At 45.4% G+C, this 26,836-nt stretch overlaps 1 protein-coding gene across 3 annotated transcripts in view; it reads right to left on the reverse strand.

Annotated features, from left to right (window-relative positions):
* Positions 1-26,569, reverse strand: part of GPR50 (G protein-coupled receptor 50) — a 43,868-nt gene extending 17,299 nt beyond the window's left edge. For 2 of the 3 annotated variants that reach the window (XM_032702128.1, XM_032702129.1), the window contains exon 1: positions 26,386-26,560. In XM_032702128.1, the coding sequence (XP_032558019.1) occupies positions 26,386-26,560 (175 nt within the window). Of the gene's footprint in view, positions 1-26,385 lie in introns of all 3 variants that reach the window. The other variant, XM_032702126.1, reaches the window with a different exon arrangement.
* Positions 26,570-26,836: the final 267 nt, after the last annotated feature.

Raw genomic sequence — 26,836 nt, forward strand, 5'->3', positions numbered from 1 at the left:
GGCACATGCAGCGAGGATGAGGCTGGAAGAGAAACACTGCCATGAGGGACAGGAAATGACTGGGAGCTACTTAAATTCCTGTCCATAGTCAGTCCTCCAAACCCAGCATCCAGCATCCAGCCCTATAGCAAGGAAAGAGTTGAGCTACCTGAGGTTGAGCTTCACAATCTGCTAGGAAGAGGAGTAATACTCCTTACATTATGGATGAGCAAAGAAGGAGACCCAAGGTTTGATGGCTTCATCAAGACTATGTGAACTGTGAGAGAAGTAGTTCATGCAAGTAGAAGAATAGAAAGTAAAAGAAAATCTGTTCTGGACCTCCTGGTCAATTCATAACTATTTACAAATCCCATTGGATTACTAATCCCATGGAGAGTTACTTTCACCTGCAAACACTTTAGGGACTCTGATACAATTACATCAGCTAAAGTCCAATGCAAAAGGTTAAATTTGATTCAGCAAGAGCAATAATGATACTGGCAGGGGAAAAAACCCTCTCATGCCCTCCTTTTCCCAGAAAGGAGTCCAAAAATCAGTGTTTCCCAGAACACCGTCAAAAGCTTCACTCCAGATGTTCCACAGGGTTTACAGGACTCGTGTCAAGGCTGGGTGGAGAAAGAGCAACAAGAAATGATCAATCATATGAGAAACTTGGACTAGGGAGTCCCAAATGTATTGCTGGGTGGCATCTGCTTCTGTTTTATTCCTAAGGACTTATTAAACTTAGTTATCTTTGAGGTGCAACGTGTGGGTCTATTAAAAGAGAAAATACGTTTTTGCATTAAAGTACACAGTAAACATGTTCCAACATGAATCTGTGTGAACAAATGGTTCAAGGGGGTGTGCTCTACCACTGAGCTCAGTGGGAGTCCAATGGTGGATAATATGCATCTGGCTTGAAGGTGAATAAGACTCCATGGGACTGTGACACTTCAGTGACTGGAGGAACATCTTGAAGTCAGTAGTCAGACTTGTAGGCAGCAATACACACATTCAAAGGCAGATCTCACACTTGTGGATAATAATTAATAAGGCTGGCAGACACTTCTGCTATCAACAGCTTCCAATACAAGAGCATCACTGCATTCTGCTCCCACACAATGTTTTGCCCTCAGAAAAAAAAAAAGAAAAAAAAGCACAGAAAGAATAAAAGATGCTGAAAAAAGGCCAGCCACATAAGCCAAAGAAACTCTGACGTACTTAGCTCAATTGCCTAATCCTGAAATACCCGAGTCCTACTTTCTCATCTGCAGTGATAAGGGCAGGCCTACTTTTAGAGTTGTATAATCACCATCAAGTGATGGTGCTTTCAGTGTCCCCTTAAAAGTTTTCTCCCCGTTTCCCTTTTTCCCTCTAATGAACTTTTTGAACTTTTCTCAGCAAGAAATAAATCAAAGAGATTTCTTCTCTCTGAAGCTACTTAACATCCACACCACCACACCTGAAAGTGGTAAAATGTAACTTGACTCCCATCAGGAACCAGGGAGACTTGGAAAGGGCTGCATGCAACCCTTTAAATGTTAACCCTAAGTGGGCCTTTTAAGTCAACTGGTGGTTGTTAAGGGAGACTCTGCTCCCCCCTTCAGTGTTTGTATAGCCAAGGGTTTGACTATGAAACCCATCAGCAACAAGAGTGGAAGGGACCCTGCGAGGTCAGCTGACCATCCCCCTCAGCAAGAGCATCTCCTCCTAGAAATTACTGACAAGAAATTACTGACAAGAAGGAGCATTTCTTCACTTGGAACAGGCTGCCTAGACAAGTGGTGGAATCATCATCTCTTGAAGCGTTCAAAAAAACTGTGAATGTGGCAGCTGTGGACATGGTTTAGTCAAGAGCATGGCAGTGCTGGGTTAATGGTTGGACTTGATGCTCTTAGACGTCTTTTCCAACCTTGATGAATCTATGACTCTATGACTTCTATATAGATATTGCCCTTATTCAAATCCAATGTACATTCTACCCTGCTTCCTACAAAAAAGGGGTTTAGGCATGTGTGGGTTGAGTAAGATCAGAAACAAAGGAATAACTGAACAGCACCTTCAGACAGTGTGAGATCTCCCCCTAGGCAGGGAAAAAATAGAGGAAGAGCTATGGCTTTTTACACTGCCTTTTGCTCCTGAAGTGTTTTAATTTTTATCAGTTTTAGGGGTCACACTTTCATTTGCCTTCCTCTCCAAAGACAATAGAAATGGTCAAGATTCCTAAATTTCTAAAAGAAAAACCTCTCTTTCCCTATGCAGTTTCTGAAAAGCCCTCTTCTCCAGTCCTATATTGCTTTATCTAACAACAGTATTTTTTAAAGAGCTGTCATTCATTAAGCATAAGATATTAATTCTTGCCTTCAAGTCTCTTCAGAGCCATTTGTGACCCTCCATTTCCTCCCCTTAGCAGGATTCCCTGCTATTTTTCATTTAATTGCTGAAATCCCATATTGTTATCTGTCATCAATAAAGTAATTTTGTTTATGAACTAACTGCAAATGAAGAGAAGATTTAAGGATGAAACAAAGCATGGGCTTAATATAGAGTCTTCTAGTGAGAAATGCTTGTCACAATCACTGATATCATAAATCATAGTGAAATCTTAAGGGTAGTTGGAAGATCACATATCATTAAAAATACCTTCCTGAGATGGGGCTGATTTGGCAGGGTTAGAAAGGATGAGAGTTTCAAGTCCTCGGCAGTGTAACACAGACAAATTAAGCTAGGCAATGAAAACTCTCAGCATGTTGTCCACCTTCTCCTTCATAGGGAGCCCCAAAAGCAAGTAACTAGAAGCACACAGAGAGGACAGGGAGATGCAAGGCGAGCTTAGCATGCACCACAAAGATCTTTGCAGACATTCTGTCAAAAAATTTCCTTGGCACATTGCTGGCAACGGATGAGAGCTTTGCATATTAGCGAGTGGAGTCCAGCAAACACTCTCTGCTTCCCAAGCAGAGCTGGCAGCATGGTGTGCTATGGTGTGCATTCCCCCATCAGCCATGGGAGTACACCATGGGCTGTACCTTCATTTAGGCAGCTCTGAGAGCATGGGAGTCACCTTCAGCCTGGCAGGACCACCCCTGCACGACCCCGTGAAGCGTCTAACACTCAAATAGCTCAGTCAAGATCTGTATATACTCCAAGGAATCAGGAGGTTATTTGTAACGTCAGAGCTAGCAGGAACCAGGATTTGCAGCTTCAGTAAGAGATTTACACAAAATAACAGAGCCCAGATCTTGCAGCAAACTCTCCAGCCTGAACCACCCAAGAGCCTCCCCAGAGACACACTGTGCCACAAGCTATCACGTCACCCAGCTCTGACCGCCCTATCTCCCACTCCAGGGGGGGGAAGGTGAACCCCAAGGAGCACAGGTCCATGTCTGCTGACTCAGCACGTCTCACAGCCTTCATTTGGGAGCACAGTGGAGAAACAAACAGCATTTACTGCACCACAATGAAAAACAAACCCGCAGTGATTGCCAGAAGTCAGTGTCTTGGCACTGGGAGCGCAGGGCGTGGAGTTTAACTGCTAACTAGGACAGGACAGCACCAAAGGGCAGAACAGGGGAAGAAGCCGACTTTGGTTCCCTCAGGAGCTGAAAGTCTTTCCCAAATTCAGCCACACGACACATCCTTTAAAAGGAGAGCAGTGGATTCTCCTATGTTAGCAACAAAGCAGAAACTCTCATGCCAGCAATGCCTTCTGATACTAGCTGTCCTTTTATCATTTATTTAGGAATAAAACTCTCACAAGGCAGAGTTTTATCAAATGACAAATAACAGCCGTGGGGAAAAGAAAAAGAAAAGTGTTGCACTTCATTAAAACTCTGTATGACTCTAACAGCCAGAAACACACTGCCAGAGTGGCAAATACAGCCGAAAAGACAAGGCAGATCTCACAGCAGCTGTTAAACCAAATGGGAACTTATTAAAATTAAGGGCCATTTTCCCTCTTTTCATCCCTCAGTCTGAAAACACCATGTAAAGAAATTCAACCTCTTATAAAGACAGACTGAATCATTAGCACAGAAGAGACATCAGACCCTTGCAAAGTTTTCAGATTAAAAGGTAACTCTTAATACCCAAGCAGCTCCTAAAACCCTATGAATATGTTAATCTGGTATCAGCTTAAATCCTACAATAAATCTTACCAGACTGAATTTTACTGTGGTTCACTTGGTGTTCCAATATTCCTTTATAATATGCAAGTACTCAACATGGAGGATGCTGACGGGCGTGTAGCAGTGACAGCAATGCCACCCTGGACCAGACCACATGTTTCCTTCTTCCCAGATAGGTCAAGGCCCCACCCATCACCAAATATCAGCACTCCCAAATTTTCTATGCCACCAGGCACTGGTCTCACCCATGAAAACTGCTGGATTTGCCAGGAGGGAACAGGACTGCACAAGGCTTATACAAGTCACACCTGAAGTTGATTTTGTGGAGGTACCACGGCAACCACAGGGAGTTCTCAGGGCTGAAAAAGTATCTTACAAGCCAAGCTATATATTTTGCCGAAGGATGCTGATTTCCTGAGGGTATTTTGCTTCAACCAGGCCAAAAATAAACACTGACAAACCAAACAAATTAAGTACATAACCAGCCAGCCAGCTCCAGATTATCCCACAGCGGGAGGGTACAGTGCTGACAGGTTTTATTCTCTGTTTCTTTAGAGGACAGGAGGTGATTGCACCGCGTAATTCTGCATTTAATTAGTCAGAGCTAGTCTCGTATTGGAAAACTGAACCTAAGGACAAAAGTCCTTGTTTCAAGCAAGGACTTTTCCAGTTAATTGCCATATAGTATGAGCAAGCCACTGCCTCTGCCAGTAGAAGATCTGCCTCCCTTGGATTCACTGATACCTAAAAGAACAAGGATGTCATTCACTGCAAGGTAGAATAGAAATTAAAATATTTCTGACATGCTCACCTTCTGGCTCTGGGGTAGTGCTCCCACCCTGAACACTTCATTCTGAACAGCCCCATGCAGAGCGGGCTCAGGAGCCTGAGATATGCAGGAACTATCAAAAGAAGTGGCATAAAACTGGCAGAGGCACATCCCCGTTTACTGGTCCTGGCATTCCCCTCAACCCCCCACAGTAGGAGGAGTTTAGATGAGAAATGCTGAACTTCACTTCCCACACAATTATATAGAGTCGTTTCCCCACCATGGTACCAGAGGCATGTTTTGCTGCTTAGAGGTGCAATGACTGGAGTTGCTGGCCCTGGAAAAGGATAGAGCTGGGAGGGTTAACATGGAATTCACAGTGGTCTGAATCAGAAGAGCCCTTGATTAACTCCTAACTTGGACTACAGCATCCAGCAGTTACTCTGCAGTTTCCCCTTGACTTGAAATTCTTTCATGCTCTAAACTGGATGCAACTGAATACGGTCACAGTCAACACTTCCATGCCTGCAGCCTGTGTCAGCTTACAAAGCACCTGACGATCTCTTCCAGAGAAACCTCACCCTCTTCCAGAGAAACCTCACCAGCTGATTTTTAGGGGATAATTTGAAAGGTCCATTGTGTGTCTGAAGTGTCCAAATCACACTGCATAAGAACAACCACACCGTTGTCCCCTCTAAGCTATTACTTTTTCCATAAATCCTGAGTGCTTCAGCAACACTGGCAAAGGCAGGGAAAATTATCAGCATACACATTTCTTGGTAGAACTTGAAAAATCCAAGATCAGGAAATTAGCAAAGAATCCAGAAAAGACAGACACATCAGAAACATTCCAAAGGTAAAAAAAGTCTCCATCAGTGGTTAGACTTCAACTGACACCAGAATCTCTATCCATGAGGCTCCAAACCTCTATCATAGGAAGCTAAAATGAGGAAAACAAAGACCTCCAAGAAATCTGCAAGAAAATGCACCATGGAAACCAGGAACAGGTTTCCAGAAAGGAAACTCAAAGCTGGTACTGAATAATAATGGACACATATACATGCACAATTCATAGAGGCAACTTCAATGTTGCAGGCATGTTCTGCAGCAGCCTACAACAATGACTAGGAATGCATAGTCCCAGAAACGAGTTTTCAAAGAAATGGTACATTTGCAGAAGAAGAAAAAGTCTCCAAGGAAAAAAATAAAACTAAATGAAATCTGCTTAAAAAAAATTTAAGAGGGCAGTAAACCTGGTTTTAGCAGAGCAGCCACTATGTAATGCAGCAATATAGCAGTGAGATGGTGGGTTACCCAAATTGCAACGCAAGGAAAACAAAAAAAGTAAGACAAAGAGGCTGAGATGGTGTTAGCTAACATAGAAAAATCAGTTCCCTAATGGATTTGATGCTGACTTAATCTTCTACTTGGCAGTGCCCTGAAAAGCCTGCTTTTTTTTGCCTTTCCTTACCTAAATGAAATTAACCTATTCCAGAAAATTAAGAACAATTTATCAGGCCACTGAAGACAGACTGTTTGTTGGATCTGGATCTGTGTTATTCCATCCAAAACATAAAATAAACTTGGTAATTTAAAAAACCTGAAAATGGGAGGCTTGGCAAAGTGTGGCATCTGGAGTGTCACTGCTCTTTCCTCGCATGCTTCCTGGCACACTCCAGTACACAGGTTGTACAAACAACCTTTGGTTTGGAACAAGAGTGTTTGGCTCCTGCTACCACACAATTTTTGCATTATTACTTCAGAAAATGGAATTTCCAGTGCATCAACCAAGAAGAAATTTCTTAATGAACAAAATGGGAGCAGAATATTTCACTGTGGCTTCAAGCTCTTTTACTTTCTTTATAAAACTGAAGTGTTGTATTGGGTTTTTTCCCCAGGGAAGTTTTACATTAAAACCTTAATTTCTGAAGATGACAAACCCACTATTTTATTCTTCCTCACCATGCAAAAAAAAAAAAAAAAAATCCCCAACATGAGGTTGCACTCAATGAATAGAGAAAAATCAGGAGCAAGAGCAGAATGTGCAGGACAATGCTTGGAACTTCTGCTAGTTCACCTGAAGTTCATAAGTCACGCTTGAATTCATTCTGTGATGGATGTGACAGCAGAAGGAAAATGATACCCCCTCCCATTTCTCTCTGTTGTTTGCATATAGGATTGGGCTGAAGGAAGACCAAAACCTAGAGACTGGTTGTGAGGGAGGAAGGGGACAAGGATAGAGGGATGCTGGGGAAGTCAGGGGGTGGGGGCATGGCACACTCCCTCTAGAGACCCAAAAAGTGCAGCTTGCCTTCCACTTCTGACACTTTCAGGGAATAATGCAAGACCATGTCAACAGCAACACAAGGCTCAGCCCTGTTGCTGTAGACAGCAGGGCAAGGCAGAGTGACACATCTGCATTTCACATTATCCATTTAAAACAGGATTCACTTATTTTTCCCCTCAGATTGCTGTGTCATGGGAAGCCAGATCCAGTTCTCACTGAATTAGTGTGACCTCTGCAAGGAGAAGTAGTAGGTCCTAAAACACATGCTCCTTCATTTCCCCATAGGCAGAGCTGGAAATTGAAAAGCTCTGCTCCCAACACGCAGCCCGAGCCAGGGCAGCGTGCTGGAGACTGCGTGGGAACAAGCCCTCTGGAAACAAACCCAACCCTCCTGATTCTTGGAAGTATTGGGTCCAGCCTCTTTGGGCACATGATGAGAAAGATGCTTTGTGCCCCACCTCACCACGGTGCAGTCTACTACTCATTTGGGGGTGATGTGTCCATGTCACACACCCCTTAGCTAGGCTATGAGAGTACCTTCTCTTCTCTAAATATTTACCCTCTCTCACACATTCTCCTGCAATGTGCAAATGCTATATAAAGATGGTATCAGGAATAATTTGGATTGTTATCCATGTGCAAGGCTCTGTTGTAAAGGAAGGCAAAGTTTGCTCTTCTTTGTATTATGAAGAAAAGGGAAAATGTGTTGGGAAGGTAACAGCACCGCTGACACTATTTAAATTCCATGAAAGGAAAGCCCTACTTCAGTATCCATCACAGTCTCCTGATCATTTACAGATTTCTTTCCATGGATGTGGTCTTGTGTTTACAACAATATTTGCAGCTGGTGCAACAGTCACATAAACACTGAGAGGACACAAATTCAAAAGTTCAAAGAATGACATGCCTGTAATTATGATTAATGTTCATTACTAACCATCCAAAACCCAATACTCTGGAGATGTATTTTGCAAACTTGAATGACACAGTGTGAATTACCCACATAATATCCAACACAAAACCAGATATTAGATAAATTCCAGCTTAGAAGCCACAAATTTCTTCAACTCTGCAGCCTACAAGGTGCGCAGTCATTTAGATAATTACCCAGATTTTGACTCTGGCACACAGTATTATGAGAATGATTACCTATCTACCCACCTTTCCCAGAGATACAGTCACAGAAGCCTTAATGGAGGACACCACACAACCGCATAAGGCAAAAAAAATAACAAGAACCAACATACACACTTGATCATAGAATTATAGAATACCAGGCTGGAAGGTGGCCCTGAGGATCATTTGGTCCAACCTTTCCTGGCAAAAAGAAATCTTCACACGACGTGGTGGAGGCACTGAAAGGATGTGGAAAATTGGGAATAGCACTCATGCTGAGAGCATAAATTATCCTTCTCTTCAAGAGAACAGAACTGGATGACTACTTCTCACTAGAAAAAGCAGAAAACCATTCACAAACATGAGCCCTTTTATGAGGCCCATAAATGCACATCCCACAGACTATGGAATCCTTCATATCCTTACCATTCCTCTCTTTCTCATTTCTATCCCACTCCCTTGGTGCTTTCTTCTATTTTTCTGCAAAGGACAAGGAAAAGCAACTGCAGCAGGAAACCCGATACTGTAGGAAATCTAACCCACCTGGTACTTGCCTTCTCAGGACTGGCAAGTCTCAAGGGTAAATTGCCTCTTTCCCCTTTTTTTGCCACTCAGGACACTCAACAGGGATGATACTGAAGTACTGAAGAGAGTAGGAACACTCACACTGCTCCTGTGGCAACAACATCAGGACCACCACTTTAAAAATGCTTTTGAAGGATGTATTTAGCAGGGGGTTGTAGGCAACATTATAAGTTAAGAAGTTGTTTGTGGTGCTTTTCTATTCTTCAAACTCCACCTCATCCCATCCCATGGCATGAACTGTCCTGTTTTCAAGTTTTAGGAGGATGAAGAGCATCAAGCATCATAAAAAATAAAAACTGCAGAAAGTACTTCCTTATAAAGTAACTTTAAATTCTCCTTCTTGATTGGGAATATACTTGTATATATCTAAAGTGTATGAAATCAAATAGTTATTTCCAATATAATAAATAACAGACTTCCCCAGAAATCACAGCACTAAGGTAAGGAGTTGTAATTCATGGTTTCTTGGACAAGCTCTTAGAAAGGTCATTTTTTTATTGCTTTCCTTCTGGTTTAGTACCCTGTGTTTTCAGCTCTCTATATAAGTAATGCCTTGGACTTCACTACTACTTCACTAGAAACAAAAAGTTTCCAGAAAGCCAAACAAATAACATCAATATTTACCACACTGAATTAAACCACAGAGGTCTGCTAAGGTAGTGTTTTCTCATACCTCATGGAGACCAAAGGGTTGATGAAGACTCTCAGCATGAGAACAGCCACATCAAAGCAGACCCAAGGGTCATCTGGTCCTCTGCCTTGTGCCAACTGCCAGAAGGAGCTGCCTTGAAAAGTTCAATTTTACCTTATATGCTTATATTTACATTTTTCAGCAGTAATAAAGTGTTTTGACAAGCTGGAATCAACCTTCTCCAGTCTGCAGTGAATTCTGTTTGTTCCAATTCTAAATACCAAAACTCAAATTTGGACATAGCAATTCCCCATAGTAGAGAAATTAAGAGTCAAAGTTATTCTCTTGCTAAAACAATATACAGGGCCAAATTTGTAATCTTTCTTTGCCTTTCCCCATTCAGCAGAGGGGAATAATCCCATACAATGGCATGTGTCCAATAGTGATTGCCATGGGGAAATTAGAGGCTTATATCTAGAGAAGTATAAATCCTGCATTACTAAGGTTTCCTCAGCCACAGGGGAAAGAAACATTGCCTCCTGCTGATTAAGAATGTAATTATTATTATTATTTCTAAAACACTTTGAATTACGTGGTACATTTTCTTTAAATGGGCACTATCGTTACTGCAAGTTGATTTGAACCAATGATTTATTCACGGCTTAATAACCCTGTTTGCTTCACATGCTTAGCACATTTTGCTCAGTATATTATATTATTGGCTGGTTGCTATAAACAGTCCATTTAAATTTAGACAAAAGCTTTTGGAAAAGTTCTATTTCAAACTTTTCAAAAAGACTGAATTGATCAGAACTACTGGTTTCTTCTAAACTCTCAACATTCATGTGTGTGCCTCAGGATCTCAAGAAAGTTCACAGGTAATCTCTAGTTGAAGTTCCCATTCAAACAAAACTTTCTACTCAGATCAAGCCTAATATTCAGTCATTTGAAAATCAAGAGGAAGTCTGCCAGACAGCACTGCCAAATGGTGAAATTTCTGCAAATAAATCAGAATCAGGCTTCCCCCATGGTGCTGTTAATAAAATACATCCAGCCAATAAATCTGCATTATCTTCCTCCCCCTTCTAAAGTAAAAAAGCTTTGGTTTTACTGCCATTGTTGCAAAGCAGGTCTTAAACAGAAGTAGACATGGAAGAAGAGGAAAAAAAAGTCTTTAAAATTTGGCCAGATACACTTCTGTCAAGAAAGGATATCTTTTTAACCACCATGTAATTACAATGTACTTTTTGTACTGAAACTGTTCCAAAGTTTTGGCTGGAAGGCGTTGGAGCAAAACCAGAGCACACCATCAGTGATGCACACAGCTGCACAACCAGCTCCTCTCGGGTTACTTCACGTTTGAATTTTTAAAGGTATCGCCAGGAACCAAATCCAGTTGTTTGTTCTCCACAGTTGCTACAGCCCTTTATAAGGGTCACATGCTGTTCCCTCTCCTAAAATTTCCATGTTGCAGTTTCTTAATCAGTCATCATTTTCAGGATGACAGTTCTTATTTGGCTCTTTGGAGAAGGAAACATTCCTAAAAGAAGCATCATGCGTAAAGTTGGCATGAGCAATACCTGTTCTCTTTCATACTCCTTTTATCTACTCAGAGAAGGAGAGGAAGCCACATGAATCTTAAAAGGTACTTACTGCCTGATTTACAACCTGCTCTGAACAAACCCTGCAAGACAGTGGGTTGTCTTGATTAGTTTATACTAAATGCTGCCCTCTAGTTATCACGCTTTGCTAGTTAGATGAGGAATAAGACTGCAGAAGGCTGAGCCACAAGAGCCAACACATGCTCAGCTTTCCATAGTCTTTCCTGCTCCTTGTTCAGGGAAGTTTTCTGAATGGTGTGAAAAATTAGAATCTAAATCAAACATTGAATTAGATAAAGCCACGAGCTAGGATGACAGGCAGTGATTGTCCCCCTGTACTTGGCACTGGTGAGGCCACACCTCAAATGTTGTGTTCAGTTTTGGTCCCCTCATGATAAGAAAGTCACTGAGGAGCTGGAACGTGTCTAGAGAAGGGCAACAGAGCCGGTGAAGGATCTGGAGCACAAGTCTGATGATGAGCAGCTGAGAGAGATGGAGGTGTTTAGGCTGCAGAAAAGGAGACTCAGGGAGGACCTTTTCCCTCCCTACAACTCCCTGAAAGGAGGCTGTGGCCAGGTGGGGGTCAGTCTCTCCTCCCAGGTAACAAGCAACACGACAAGAGGAAATGGCCTCAATTTGTCCCAGAGAGGTTTAGACTGGATATGAAGAAAAATTTCTTCACTGAAAGAGTTATCAAGCTTTGGAACAGACTAACCAGGGATGTAGTTGAGTCACCATCCCTGGAGGGATTTAAAAGACTTGTACATGTGGCATTGAGGGACATGGTTTAGTGGTGAATATGGCAGTATTGGCTTAACAGTCAGATTCAATGATCTTGGATGTCTTTTCCAACCTAAACAATTCTATGATGTATTGGTATCCAAGTGATGCAATCATTACTTTTCTTTAACCAGTACATTTCAAGAAAACCTCTGTCTATCAATTATCAAATTCAGAATTCCACTGCTCAGCTCAAACAACTTGTTTGGCTGTGTTTGCCAGCACAATCCAGCTTTGAAGGCTCATCTCTGTTTTCTCAGAACAACATGAACCATGCATCCCTGTTTGGTCCCTCTAGCCTTTAAGGCAGTTGCTCACAGAAATCCCTGCCTGAGCTGCCAGAATCAATGATAAAACAATATTTTCTTTTGCAGAAGTTGGAACTTTTGGTAAGATGACAGGGCACACGAGTCACTCGTGTCAGTGTAAGAGTGCCTGAGCCAAGCAGCACAGGAGCTCAGCACAGGAGCTCCAGTCTGGCAGCCCAGGCATGGTCCCTGCTCACAGCAAAGGGACAGGGCAGGTTGCAAGGCCAACTCACTCCTGTTATACCTTTCCAGCCCCTTAAACCTCCCCACGTGCTGCTTTGCAAAACAGACATCCCAGAGCCAGACAACAAACTGGACACATACCCCAGATCTTTCCTTTCCACAATCACCTTAAAGGGTTATGCAGTTAAAACTCAACAAGTTTAACTTCTTAAAGACAATTACTACTTTTGCTTAAATACTTGGGAAGGCTAGAACACGGGTTGTGGTTGGGATTTTTTTCCCTCAAATAGAAAAAGGGTTGGTTTTGTCTGTGTTTTTTTAAATACACGCTACATTCTTGACTTTGAACAATGGCAAATAAAAATCTGGTTTTTAACATAGGTGAAAAAGAATTAAATTTATGTGAACAAACAAATATTAATTAAGTGATTAATAGATACCATGCTCTCGGTTTCAATGCAGCTATAATTATAGATGAGATTATGCATGGAGATGTTCAGAGATTAAGGAAAAGGAAGGAGAAGACTGGCAGAAGAGAGCAAATATTTTCCATGCTGTGAAACCCTGCTCATTGCCTTTACATCACTTCCCAGCGTGAAACTGTCTTGGCCCATTTCCATGGGAGCATCACAGGAAAGGGGGGACTGAGATGACAGCGGAGGTGACCCCAAAAACAGTGTGCTCATTGAAAGCAAACCCAAACACCAAACTTCATCTTGCACTATTGAAATCCATTTACATGGACTAAGGGTTATGTTTCTGCACAAGGATTCAGAACACAGATCTTAAGTTAAAAGGCACCATGCTGCTTCCCAAAATCATTCTGGATTCCTCTTGCTCTATTTCTGTCTTTTTGCTGCTTACATCTACCTGTGTTTTGTTGTTCAGCTAAACTGTTTTAATGCAAGTCATTTACTACTCAGAGGGAAGGGAAAGGGCAGAAGCAGAGGTGCTTGATCTCTTTTATGTATAATTTTGCAGCACTTTCAAATTCCATATCAAGATTGCCTTGTCCTGCTCTGAATTTCAGCTGGCTTTTTACTTCTCCCACCACAGTTATAGGCAGACACTGTCAGTCCCTGAAAAAATTAATAATGATTGTGAGGAAGACAGAGAAATACAAGAGGCATGAGGACTAGATTTGATGCATTAGCAGACATGTGCCTTCTGAATTAATAGAGTTAATGTATTTAAAAAACAACCCCTAAACATTTGAAAACTTAGGTATTAGTGGAATAATGAATTATAATACACTTTCTGATAGAGAATGCAGAAGAACTGTGCTCTTGGTGATGAAGGTTGAGAGTTTCTGAATGTCAGTAGCTTTCCACAGCTTGGAAATGCACCTAAAAGCAAAAGTAACTTTAAATGAAGGGAGAAGAAATGAGACAGAGAAACTAATACAATGTGAGGTGAAACTGTAGCTCCACAGGCAGCTGATCTATACATCTCACATCCTACCACCAGCACTATTCAAGAGGAAGAAGCATTATCCCTGATGAAGCTGTTAAAATGCAAACTAGGCACTTCTGACAGAAGTAAAGTAAACCAGAACACGAGGTGGTGTCACGGTTTAACCGAGCAAGTAACTAAACATCACACAGCCATTCACTAAGTTTCCTCTCCTTCCAGTGGGATGGGGGAGCAAATTGGGAAAAAAAAAAAAAAGGCAAAATTTGTGTGTTGAGATAAAGACAGTTTAATAGGACATAATTGGAAAGGAAATGATAACAATAATAATAGAATCAGAACACACAAAACAAGTGAAACACAGTGCAATTGCTTAGGACCTGCCAACTGATGCCCAGTCAGTCCCTGAGCAGCAGCCCCTGACCAGCTTTCCCCCAAATTTATATGCTGAGTGTGATGACTTATAGTCTGGAATATCCCTTTGATCAGCTGGGGTCGGCTGTCCAGGCTATGTCCCATTCCAGCTTCTTGTGCACCACAGTCCCCTCGCTGGCAGGGCAGCATGAGAAGCTGAAAAGTCCTTGAGTTAGTGTAAACACTAAATCAAGCTTAGCAACAACTAAAACATCAGTGTGTTATCAACATTCCCCTAGTCCTAAATCAAAAACACAGCAGTGTACCAGCTACTAGGAAGCAAATTAACTCTATCCCAGCTGAAAGTAGGATAGATGGACACAAATACATCTTAGCTTCTTCCAGGTGTCACAGCTATAAATCTCCTTGTCTAGGAGAAAGAAAGCAGTACATAGTGGGTCTGAAGTGTGTTGGTCCAGCAGCAGTTCCCTGGAAAGGATGCTCTCGATACAGCCCCACAGCTCGTCACCATGCTAAATAAATCACATCTTCTGTCTTACTTTCCCAAGGGTGAAGGATAAGAATAAATGTTGCTAGGCCCAGTTTTGTGGTAGTGATATCAATAGCACTGAGGTTTGTTCATAGCTGCCCAGAAAGCCAGCACAAGACCTTTCTAACCACTCACACTCTCCACAACAGGAAACTGAAAACCATTTTTGACAAATACACAGCCACAGAGATCACAGGCAGGGGTGTAAGAAAGGGGCTGTATTCAAAACTACCTTGATCTCTTTTGCCACTGAAGAACACTTCAACTTCAGACTGTCCTTTCACCAACACTGCAGGGAACTTCCACAACAGCTTTCCCTGTTCTATTCCTGTGCCACTTCAAGGCCACTCCAGTAGAGACCTCATCTCCTTTAAAGTCGGCACCAATCAGGACAAAAGGTCCCAAATCAGAAGACTTCTATACAGTATCTTTTTAGCATGATTGCAAAGTATCTATCTTCCCATTAGATGTTCAAGTATTTGTTCAAGTAATATTCAAGTGATTTGTGTCCAAAGAAGAGCAATGAAACTGGTGGAAGTGTTAAAAAAACCCATGTAGATGTGGCACGTAGGGAAATGGATCAGTGACGGACCCGGCAGTGTTAGATTAACAGTTGGATTCAATGATCTTGGAGGTCTTTTACAACCTTACCGATTTTGTGATTCTGTTTTGAGTTCTAGGATGCCTGGGAGGGCAAGGGTCATTCTCTCTCCTGAATCCACCCTGTTTTCCCCCACTCTCCTGCCCCCAGGAATGCACAGCACAGCAGGACAACAGGACAGGCACTCACTATCCTACACATGGACACAACATATGCCACATCCATTGTCTTTGTTCCCAGCAGCAATGTGCCAAGCTCTGCAGTCCCCATCAGCATGGCAGCTCTCAGGTCAGCACTCCAGCCTTCAGCAGGGCCACAGCATGGCCAGCCCTACACACAGCACTGGCATGGCAGGCTCCCAGGCAGCCTCCTGCAGCACACAGCACCATCTCCTCTCTGCAAAACCAGTGCAAGTGATCCAGCAGGGACAGCCGTGTCCTGGGACAAGCACCCACTCTACCTGCATTACTGGTAGAATTAAAACACCAACACTCACGACACAGTGCCAACCATCTGTCCCTCTTATGCAAAGGGGAACACATTATGCTCTGCTAGTGGCACTGCAGTCAGTATGCCACAACAAATGCAGTTTTGCCACCAGCTACTTACAGTATTTAGTGGGTTGCCAATTTGAATCCAACCCAAATACTTTAAAAAGGACTCAGCACACACTGAGAACCCTGCTTTGAGGAAAGTCCAAGAGTTAAAACAGACCCAACAGAACAAAAAGGGCCACTGGTTTCCGAAGACAGAAGTGCAACACACTGCCAGGAGCCTGTCTGTGCTGGCATCCTCATCCTGCAGTCAGCAATCAAGAGCATTCAGATGCCCCAAACACAGCATCTTTCCCTAACCTTCCTCGTTTCCTCGGTGAAAGATCAGTCTCAGCAGAATTAGAGAAGCAAGGGTGTGTGGAAGGACAAACACAAAACTAATGCTTCACAGGAACTGGCTTCTCTTCTTCTTTAAAAAAAAAGAAGTGCTTTTCTTGCATGACATGGTGTAGAATAATTGGTCAGCTTTCTATTTCAAAATGAATTAGATGTCCATGGCAGAAAACTAAATCTCAGCAAAGGGCTGCTCAGCCCTCCCTCTTCGTTGACATGCTGTATCCTCCCATTCCAGTTTGGGGAGAATTTTACCCCAGCTAAGGACAGCTTGTGGCCAAGGGCTTGGTACAACAACACCCCAGGTTTGCAGTAAGGACCCTTACAACACAGGTGTATCACCCTAGTCCTAGAGCTGTATGGCAACAACCGCAGGACCACAGTACACAGCTTTACAGCACAACCACCCTCCCCTTTACACCAGAAGTGCCTTCATGCCAGCCACCTCTGTCAGATTTTATCTTCTGTGGTAGAAGGGTTGATTACAAACCAGGATCACATTCCAGGAAAAAGGTGTCAGAGTTTGATCATTTGTCTTCATTCCACATGGGAGGAAAATGGGGTATCTTTACACATTTGTTACAAATGGGGTATCTTTACACATTTGTTACAAATGGGCAAAAGAATCACTTTCAAAGATAAAACTGTAAAAGCCTGGTCTGTCAAAGCAATGGGAACAGCCCAGCAGCAGCAACTGGTTTTGTAAGGCTAACGATCAATCAGAAGAAATCCAGCCTCTCCTGGGAGAAATTTGTCTCAAAAAGGAAATAACAAATGAGAGAACTGGAGTCAAAATACCAGTAAGGAAGAACAGATGCTGCCACAGCAAGACTGAAACAGTCTAGCTCCTTGTAAGCCCTGTTTGTTGCTTCCCCTCTGTTCTGTTTCCATATCTGTATAATTTATTCCAAAGCAAATTTATTATTTTAAAAACTCCGCGGAGAAGGCGGAGAAGGCTGTGTATGTGCTAAGGGACACAATGCTGGTTATTTCTTGCTCTTGCACACTATTATCAAAGGCTTTGCCTAGCCTGGGATTTAGTAAGACTTTTAATTAATGGCTTCCAATGGTACATTCACACTGGAAAGGCTTCTCTCATTACTTAATTAGTCTATTGTCCTAATTAGGCAGGGCAAGTCAGTTTTACATCCTCACTGTCTTGCGTGAGAAACCCTGGGTTTCCCACCTAGGTTTTCTCTCAGTTTCCAGCTCCTCTCTCTTGACTTGCCTTTTGGAAGGACTTCGAGCTAGGTGGTGGCAGACAGCATCACCTCACTTTTCCATAGGAATCTAGAGCAGGCAGGGAATGTTTTGTCCTCCTGAAAGCAGAGCCCTCTGAAGTCTCCAGCAAAGTCTTGGGTTGTTAAGAACTGGCTCATCAGCACCTGTCAGGAACAACATGAGTGCACTGCCTAACAAATTCTTTGTTTGCCTATGAGGATAACGCTGGTGCCAGTGGGGATGGAATGAGATGATCTTTAAGGTCCCTTCCAAACAAAACCACTCTCTCATTCTACCCCTTAAGGACCAGAAGGTGTAGTGGTGGAGGGAGGCTTCCCAGCCACTCAGCCCTGGCTCTGCTCCCCAGGGCGCCTCTCTGGCGATGCCAACACAAAGATATGACCCAGACAACTTCAGTGAAAAGCTGCAGGTAGGGAATGATACAATACACAGCCACTGTCCTCAGACAGCACGGGGCCAAGCTAATGACACAGGCTATTGTTCTTGTATTCTGTTTAAAAGAGTGATGACTTGCATGAACACTGCCTTTGGAGTACATGCTTGGCAACGCCGGCAGATAAACAGAACGCATTTCCATGGAATACCATAAGGTTCTGAAAGAAATACATTTTTGTATGTAAGTTATTTTTGCAATATTATTAAATCCAGTAGTGAATATTTTGAATGTGGTATAATCCATTTTCCTAGGAACCAGCCAAGAAAAACCGACAGCAGCACAAGGGAAGTGCCATCACGCTGCCATCCCTGTCTCACTGTTCCCTCAGGGACATGAGTGGGAACCTCACATGCCTCTCCTGACATCCCCAAACCTTCCCTCCTCCATCAGCATGCCTAAAAACATAGCTCTCATCAGCAGAGGCGAGTCTGGATCCCTCCTGCCAAGGCTGCTGTGACCCTGCTCTCCTCTGAGCCAGGGACTCTCCGCTGGCCCACAGAGGCCCCAAAACCAAGTGCTGACAAATGCATTGTGAGGGCAAATGTAAACACCTAAAAAGGCTGGGCAGAGGTATTTCAGCAGCCTGCAGATGAGACAGGGCCAAGGAAGTGGGAGGACAGTAAGATCTAGATGGCTCTTGCCATTGAAACTGGCCAGCAGATGCAAGCAGGAGACTAAGTAGGTGGATTGGGTGGCTGCAAAAGAACCAGCCGTGAGCACAGATCATCATCTCCCAGTCCCCAACAGTTCCACCCTAAAGTCAGAGCCCAAATCCATTCCCAGGCACCAGGACTCCAGTCTTTTACTCCCTCTTATCTTCTCTACCTGCTGCCCACTCCACAAACCCTCCTATGCCACGTTCATATGCAAGTCCCAAGGCTGGCTTAAGCTGCTGGGATCACCTAAATCCATAGGGTTTCCTCGTCCTGCAGCATATAGCATGGCAAGTTAGTCACTCTGTACAAGTCATTGGAAAATCCTGGACCACCTGGAGAACATCTCCTGTTCCTAAATCACTCCTTTTGAATCTCCTCACAAGTAGGACACAGCTAAAGTACTGGAGAACCCTGTGCCCCCATCTTAGCTCACAAGGGCAGTCTGTGCCTTGCAGGAGCCATGCTCTGGGCACAGCAGGGAGGCTGCTCCCTCCCACCTGGCTGTCAGGCAGCATTTCCCTGGGGCAGCACAGGCCAGGGCTCCAGTTCCTAACGCATCCAAAAGCAACTCTGCTGTGGATTTCACCCATACCACTAAGATTGAATTTGCTCTACTTTCTGCTGCAGTATCTGCAGAAATAAAACTCTCAGCTGAAACCTGAAGGCCAGACGCAGGGCCAGGAGTAAAATGAAATACATTTATCTCCACTTAACTTACAGCTCATAGAGCCTATGGGAACTACAGGCTCTGTTCCTGCTCGGCACCACAAGGCTGGGATTCACTCCCAGAAGACACCAGGGTCTCTTGAACCCAGCTACCCTTACTGTCAAACATGAATGTCTGCAATAGGCAGAGCTGCCAGCTCTTCCCACCTTTCCCCTTGGGATGGGGAAGAGGTGCAGCTCGGTCAGTCTGAGCATTCTACGGCCCAGCCTTGCTTGTTTTTGCTGTGGTTGGAACATACTACCACCACTCCTCCTGCTGTGGCCAGATTCTCACCACTCCATCAGCATTCCCACTTATCCCTCTCCTCCCTCACTCTCCGTGCATCCTCCTGCCCAGGCCCACAAATGTTGCATCCATGTCAAAGGGCAAGCAGGGATTCAGGGCAGGTTGGACCTTGGGCTGCTGAACCTCAGTCCTCTGCAGCCATCTCAGTTTTTGTCAACATGACATCTGAAGGTGACACTGGGTATTGTTCAAGAAAGCAAGATCTGAGGTCTCTCAACAGAAGGCATCAAGTGGATGGTCTCAGAAGACAGGGACTCACTGGTACTCACTCCAACTTTCAGGAATGAGAATAGTTAAACACGAGAAAGCTACACCATGGGGTTTCCTTTAGACCTTCCACAAAGAGCAGTCCCCTCAGACTGGGGCAGCTGGGGACAGGAGCGTCCCAGGACTGTGGCACAGCCTTCTCCTTGCCAACCAACCCAAAGGACCATCCTGTCTTTCTCCACCCCTTCTCTCTGCTGTGGGATGGACTTGGAAGGGATTAAACATCCTGCACAGAGAGGGAAAAGCAAGCAAAATGCAAACAACAAAATGCAAACAAAATTAAAAAAAAGCATACAAACCCCATCCCTGAATTAATTTCCATTTTATTTATAGGCTATCAGATGATACTTCTGAGCCTTTTAATTAATCACAGGGAACAGTTACTTTGGGCACGTATGCCCACCTTCTCCCTTCCTGAAACACGTTCCAGCTCATGTTGAAGGACTGTCTGCAAGGTAATTAATTATTTACCATTAACTACTTGGCTCTCCAAAAATTCCAGGAACATCAAGTCCTGGGGCAGCAATGTCCTTTGGGGCTGAAAAGAGAAAAAGAAGAACCTTTGCTAGAGAAGGGCAAAGGGCTTGGAAGGATTGAGAAAGGGAGAACAGGAGCTCAGCACTGGGCTGAACCCGGCTTGCTCTCTTGTTCGAAGGTCCACAGGGTGGCCTTCCTGGGTAGGCCGGGTATTATTTTACGTGATACAAGATGAAAATCTGACTAATTATAGGATTTTTGTTTCAACTAATTTGTGAGTAACTTTATAGAGACCTATGTGTGTAACAGAAGTTTTGTTAAACACTGCAAAAACAAGTATTCCTCAGTTCAGAAATGCCAGAATTACTGTTTCTAGTGGAAACCTGATTCATTCCTCTCAAATCATGTATTTATCATATAATCACTCACTTGACCACATACCATCTGGCTCTTAAACCACTGGTACACCTGAAGTGCATGCTGAGTACTGCTGACTTACTGAGTGACTAACAGTGCTTCAACTCCATTCCCCAGCCACACACCCACAAGTTACAATGCTGTGTTCAAGTCCTGCTCCAAACTGGGGTTATCCTGAAAACCAATGCCTGGGAGTAGGGAGAGCAGAGATATCTGCTGGAAGTTACACAAACTTTCATAAAGGGGCTCCTGAGATCCAACACTCCTAAAAATACTTGTGACTACATGAAGGGGTTTTTTTCCCTGAAAAACAAAAATAGAAAAGAAAAAAAAAAAAAGCAAACCCAAATATCGATGGCTTTGACCTCACAGAGTTGAGGGGATGGAATCCCCTTGGGAACCCCTATGGAGCTGCATGAAGGACCAATTTAGAAATACTTCTGAAGCTACTGCACTCCAAAGCAACTTAGGAGCTGCTCATGCCTGAGGGAGCTGCCGCTTCCTCCAGAGCTCCCGGAGTACAGCGTGGGAGCAGCAGGGAACAGGGCCACAAATGCCACTCTGAGCAGGACAGTGGCTCTGAGCCTCCTCCTCAGCACTCCGGGCACCATGCTGCTCCCACAGCCCAGGAGAAACCCAGTGCAGCATTGATGGAAGGAGGGATGTGCCAGGCCCTGGGTGGGAACCCAACCTGAACCCTCACCAAAGCTGGAACAGCTGAAGGTGATGCTGTTGGAGACCTCTCCACATCAGCTTGGACATGGACCTCTTGGTCCTCTGACATGGACCAAGCAAATGCCATGCCTGTGTCTCACTATGCAAGTCACCTTCTAGAAAAAGACAGATCAAGACTGTTCCCCACTTTGCACTGCTATTATGCTTGAAGTTCACTCTTCACCTTAATCCAAATTGATTTTGTCACAGGTTTCATCCTACTGCCACTCCTGCTTCTCCCACCTCCTGCAGCCAATGGCCCCACTCTAGCACCTGCCTGCCATGGGGGCAGGGGGCTGCAGCAGAGGGATGCAGGGAGGGATCGACACATCCCCAACTGCACTCCTGCTCCGTCTCTCCCAGAGCCCACTCAGGTACACCCCCCACAACAGACCACTTCCAACAACTTCTCTGCACCAACCCCACAGCCCATGCCATCACCACATCAAGCCCCAGCCCCAGCCAGACTTCTCCAGAGCAGCCCTAATGCTGCAGGTACCATTCCCATGGTTGGTGGCACAGGGAGCAGCACTGACAGTCAGCTTGATATGGCAAATTCATCACCGACCAGCTGGGTGAGTCAACAACGAAGCTAAAAGAGAACATTGACATGGATTATCCCCCACCAACAGCAGAGAAGAACCAGTGGGACCATTTGTCAGCAGCTCATCCGTTGGATGTCACAGGTGCCCATCCCAGTTGGGGGCATGCCAAGTGTCCCCCTCCCACACTAGAGGACACAGCGAGTGGGGAAGGGGAGACCCCGGAGTCCCTGCAACGTTTGAACTTTTTAATCAGCAAACAGCACATTTCCCTCAGCAGAGTCCCCCCCCGAAAGCCCAGCCACCTGGGCAGGGTCCCCCACACTTCAGAGGGCCAGAGGCTGGGTACATCAGCAGTACTGGTGGGAGTTTGCTGTAGACAAATGAATCAGCAGAACAGATGAACAGCTCCTGAAGCATCTACCCACAATCTACAGCAAGAAGAGATGTAATTTCAGGCTTGTGGCAGATGCTGGAGGGTTTGTGGTGCTAAAAAAAAAAAATAAATCTCAACACACCTACATATAGATAGCTTTCTAGGACAAGGAAATCCTGCAGTAGCTGAAAGAAAACCAATCAGAGCTCTCAACTGCATTTGAGGTAAGGAAACAGAACATGGTCCAACACAACATCTCTAAAAGGTCAGTTTCCCAAAACTAGAAACAATCAAACAAAAATAACTGAGAGAAAACACCTAAATATAAGTAACTGTGACAATCCTTATTGGGAAATGTTTAAAGATGCCTTAGTAGAGCCCTCCTTCGCACCAAAACCAGCAATACTATGTTTAAAAAAAATGTTTATGTGGTTTAAAATAAGAATTTTTTAAGACAAGAACCAAATTTAAAAAATAAATATGTAACAAATTGAAAACTCACTATAAAATTAGAACTAGAAATCAACACATTTAATAAAGAAAGCTAAAAGGTATGAAAAGAACTACTGGTAATAGATATATCAGGGAAAAAAGCAACAATCTATCAATACAATAGGCTTGATGCTAAAAAAGTGAAAGTATCCTGATACACAAGATGGTGGAAGTATAAGCATTACTTTTTATCTTTGTAAATAAGGATGACTTAAATCTCAGCTATAGAAGCAAAATTCTCCAAAAAGCCACTTGGGAAGATACCCAACAGCATCTGCTAACCATCCTTCACATCTGTAGCTAGAAAACCCGCACTCAGAGCATATGAAGGAGCTCACCAAATTCCCAACACTGACTTAAAAAAAAAAAAAAAAATAAAACAAAACACCAGAAACATGTCCCAGGCCAGCCAGGAAGTTCCAGAGGTCTTGGAATAATAAATAAAAATCCCCGCTCAAGCAAACAAAAACTTAGCACTGCGCCAGTATTTCCAGAGGGCAAACGGCTGACCCGGGAAGTGCAGGCTGGTCACCCTGCCCATGCTCCCGGCAGGGCAGGGAGCAGCCAGCAATCAGGGGTGGAAACACAACTCCTGTTAGTCAACACAGTTTTCTGGCTGGAGGGCTTGTCAAACGGATCTAGTATTTCTTCTGAGAGTTTGCATTTGGCTGACAAAGGTAACTGTGTTGACATAACACACGCAGACTTCTGTGTGACGCTTGACTTTGGCTGGTGTGACAGCCCAAGAGCAAAATCCCCCGCACTGTGCAAACAGCAGTGTATAGTGTATATCCAGAGGATTTAAAAGCCAGTTGAGCCCAGTGACCTCGTTAGAGTTATACCTGCACTGCCTGTCCCCACAGAGGTTTTGGATCCCCCAAGAGATGACGTTCCCAAGAGGGAAAAGGGCCCGTGAGGCAGCAGAAATTGCTCTCTGCACACAAAGCTCCAGGCAGCACTGCTGGGAGATGCGGGTTTCCAGGGAATGCACGTTTGGGCTGTGTGCCTAAGTTTGCAGTGAGTTCAGAAGAGCTAGAGAAGGGTATTGCAGAGCCTCTGCCCAGGGAGCAGGCTAACTCATTGAAAAACATTGGCTGGTTTTAGTGCTGATTTTCACAGCTTTGTAAAGCTAGCCACAGGCAGAAATGGAAAGCTGTAAACTCAGCCATGCCAGCAGCCTTTGGCTGGTCCTGATCCTGCACGTGCCACATAATACATGGCTCACTCATATTATTTCCCACTTGCGTCCTAATCTGTGCTCAGCACTCTGAGCACCTTCCAGTAACAACACTGGACACATCAACATACGTTACACCTTCCCACATGGAAAGTGGAGTAATGTGATTTCTCTTGGTAAGTTTTACAGGGGAGTTCTTTTGCTTCCCAACTCCCCCAGTGCAGGGATATCAGGGTGGTCAGGTTTGCCAGAGTTTTCAATTGCCATAGAAGTTCATCTCTCTCATAAAGACAGACAGACATCTCTCCTGCCAGAGGAGCAGAGTTATTTCCCACGCCCTTCACCCTCAATCACATAATTGTCCTGCACTGTGAACATACAGACCAAAGCCTGTAGCTTTGATTGAACCTCTCTGACCACACAAACAGCTACAAGTGTCCGGGTAGCTGAATGTAGGAAAGTTTAACGCCAGCAGTTCTCCAGCAAGACTGACTGAACGCGAACTGTCCATCACAGAGGAAGCCTGTGGCTTTCAGTGAATCCCGATTTCCTCTGCCCACAAGCACCGCCCACCTCCTTCTCCTCATTCAGCTCCAGGCAACTGCTGATATGAGACCCTGCCCTACAGACACACGCTCGTACTCTGCCCGTTGTAGCTGCGTGCAGAGCAGAGGTGCCGAAATGTGACAAGTACTGCAGGGAAGTCCAGGGGAAAGGACCAAAAACCCCATCCCCACAAACGTGATCACCCACCACGGTTACTGAAGCAGTGCCAGTCACACATCCCAGCCTGAATACAGCTTATCCTGCCAATACAGTTTTAGGTCCAGCTGGACAACCTTGCATGGGCTTGCTCCAGAAATGGAGGGAACGAAGCTTGGTGCTTCCAGGATTTGGCAGGAGCTGACACAGCCATCACAGGTGCCCTTTTCATTTACTGAACTGGCTTAGGGTATGTTTGCACATGAGCAGATAAACTCTTTGTCCAAAGGACTTCAAACTGGCTGCTGGGCTCCAACTGAGCCCCCCTCATTCACGTGGCTGTTCACATGTCAGGAGGAGCATGAACTGAGCTGAGATCCCTGACTTTTTGTCCAACCATACTAAATTTCTCATAAACCAAGTACAGCATGCCTGTGTACTGTGGGTACTATGGGCACCGTTTTGTGTACCAGTTAAAGAGCAACTCACTGTTCAAGGTCCCTACATCCAGCACCTGCTCAAGCCAATGGCCATTTCTGTACTATCATTAATGAATCAATCAAATATTAAAGGCACTGGGGAGAAATTGTCCCGTCAGCCTTACCCACCAGGTACTTTCACAGAACTCTGTTGAGTCACTCCATAGTCACGTAAGACTGAGAGAGACAGAGATCAGTGTCTCAAAATGCTTACAACACATCATGAACACTGGAGATATTTCATTAAAACCATTTTACAAGCTATAAAACTGAAGGTCATTTTATGTCTTTCTCTATAAAAGCAGAGAGCGGTGTACTCCTCAGCAAAACATATCCTACAGTACACTTTAAGCAACACACTACTTGAAACTCCTTACAGAGTAACTTACATCCAATATTACTTCTTTGCTTTTTTGTTAAAATAACAAGACTTTGAAGGAAAACAAATTTACACCCTCAAACAATACAGCCTTCTTAAAAACGTTTAATAGTATCCACTGCACAATTTTCCTGGATTAATTCATTAGGGAGGCTAATACATAAGGCTTCAAAGCAGACTTCTAAATTACCCGTGGAAAAAATCATGTAAAATCTTACTCTGCTTTCAGCATCGCAGCTTTACGATGAAAATACTAAAACATTTGCAAGGCTAGAACACAAAAGCAAGTGTTCAGCGTTGTAATGGACTCGTCTCAAAAACCCGAGCGCTCTTTCTCCGCACCTGACACGGCACTCGGAGTTCTCACCTGTGCTTCTGCCCCGCTCCTCCCAGCGCGGGTCGGGTGGAGGGACGTGGGTTTTACCTGAGTTGGGGCTCCTCCACGTGCAGCTGCCTCTGGGGGACAGAAGTTTCGAAAAGTCGGAGGACAGCAGCAGCGGGACGGGACGGACAGAGAGCGAGCCGGGAACCCGACGGCAGCCCGCTCACCGGAGAGAAGAGACGGGCGGGCGCTGCTCCGGCTCCCCGGCAGCTCGGACCCGTCGGTCGGGGCAGCTCGGACTCCTCGGCCGGGGCAGCTCGGGCCCGGGGGTCCCCAGCGGAGATGCCCTCACCGCTCCGCTGCGGGGCTGCGGTCCTGCCCCCGCCGCCCCCCGCGGGCTCCTGCCCCGCCACCAGCGGGCCGCGGGGCCGTGCGGGGCCGGAGCAGCGGAGCCCGGGGCGCGGTGCGGGGCCGCTCCGCTCCGCTCCGCCCGCCGCCGCCGCCCCCCGCGCCCGCCCCGCGCTCACCGGCGTTGCGGAGCTTCTTGTTCCGCAGCACGGACAGGATGACCAGCGCGTTGCCCAGCACGTCCACCACGATGGTGAAGATAAGCACGGCCGCCAGGCCCGTGGCGGCCCCCGCCGCCGGGCCCCCCTCCAGCCGGCAGCCCGGGCAGCTCCCGTTGCTCCCCGGCCGCTCCATGCGCGCCTCTGCCCGCGCCGCCGCCGCCGCCGCCGGGGCCCCTCCTCCTCCTCCCGCCCCGACGGCAGCGCTCCCCGCCGGGGCGGCGCGGGGAGGACGCGCCCCAGGCCCCGCGCGGGCCCGTCCCGGGGCGCTCCCGCCGCCCCCTCCCCGCGGCGCCGCCGCCCTGCCCGGGGCGGGGGCTCGCGGTGCGCGCGGGGGCTCCGCGCCGCTCCCGGGCCGATGGCGCCACCGCGCGGCCGCGCCGGGCAGCGCCGGGCGGGCCCGGGGCGGGGG

Source organism: Chiroxiphia lanceolata, chromosome 14 (assembly GCF_009829145.1).
Source record: "Chiroxiphia lanceolata isolate bChiLan1 chromosome 14, bChiLan1.pri, whole genome shotgun sequence".
Lineage (NCBI taxonomy): Eukaryota > Metazoa > Chordata > Aves > Passeriformes > Pipridae > Chiroxiphia > Chiroxiphia lanceolata.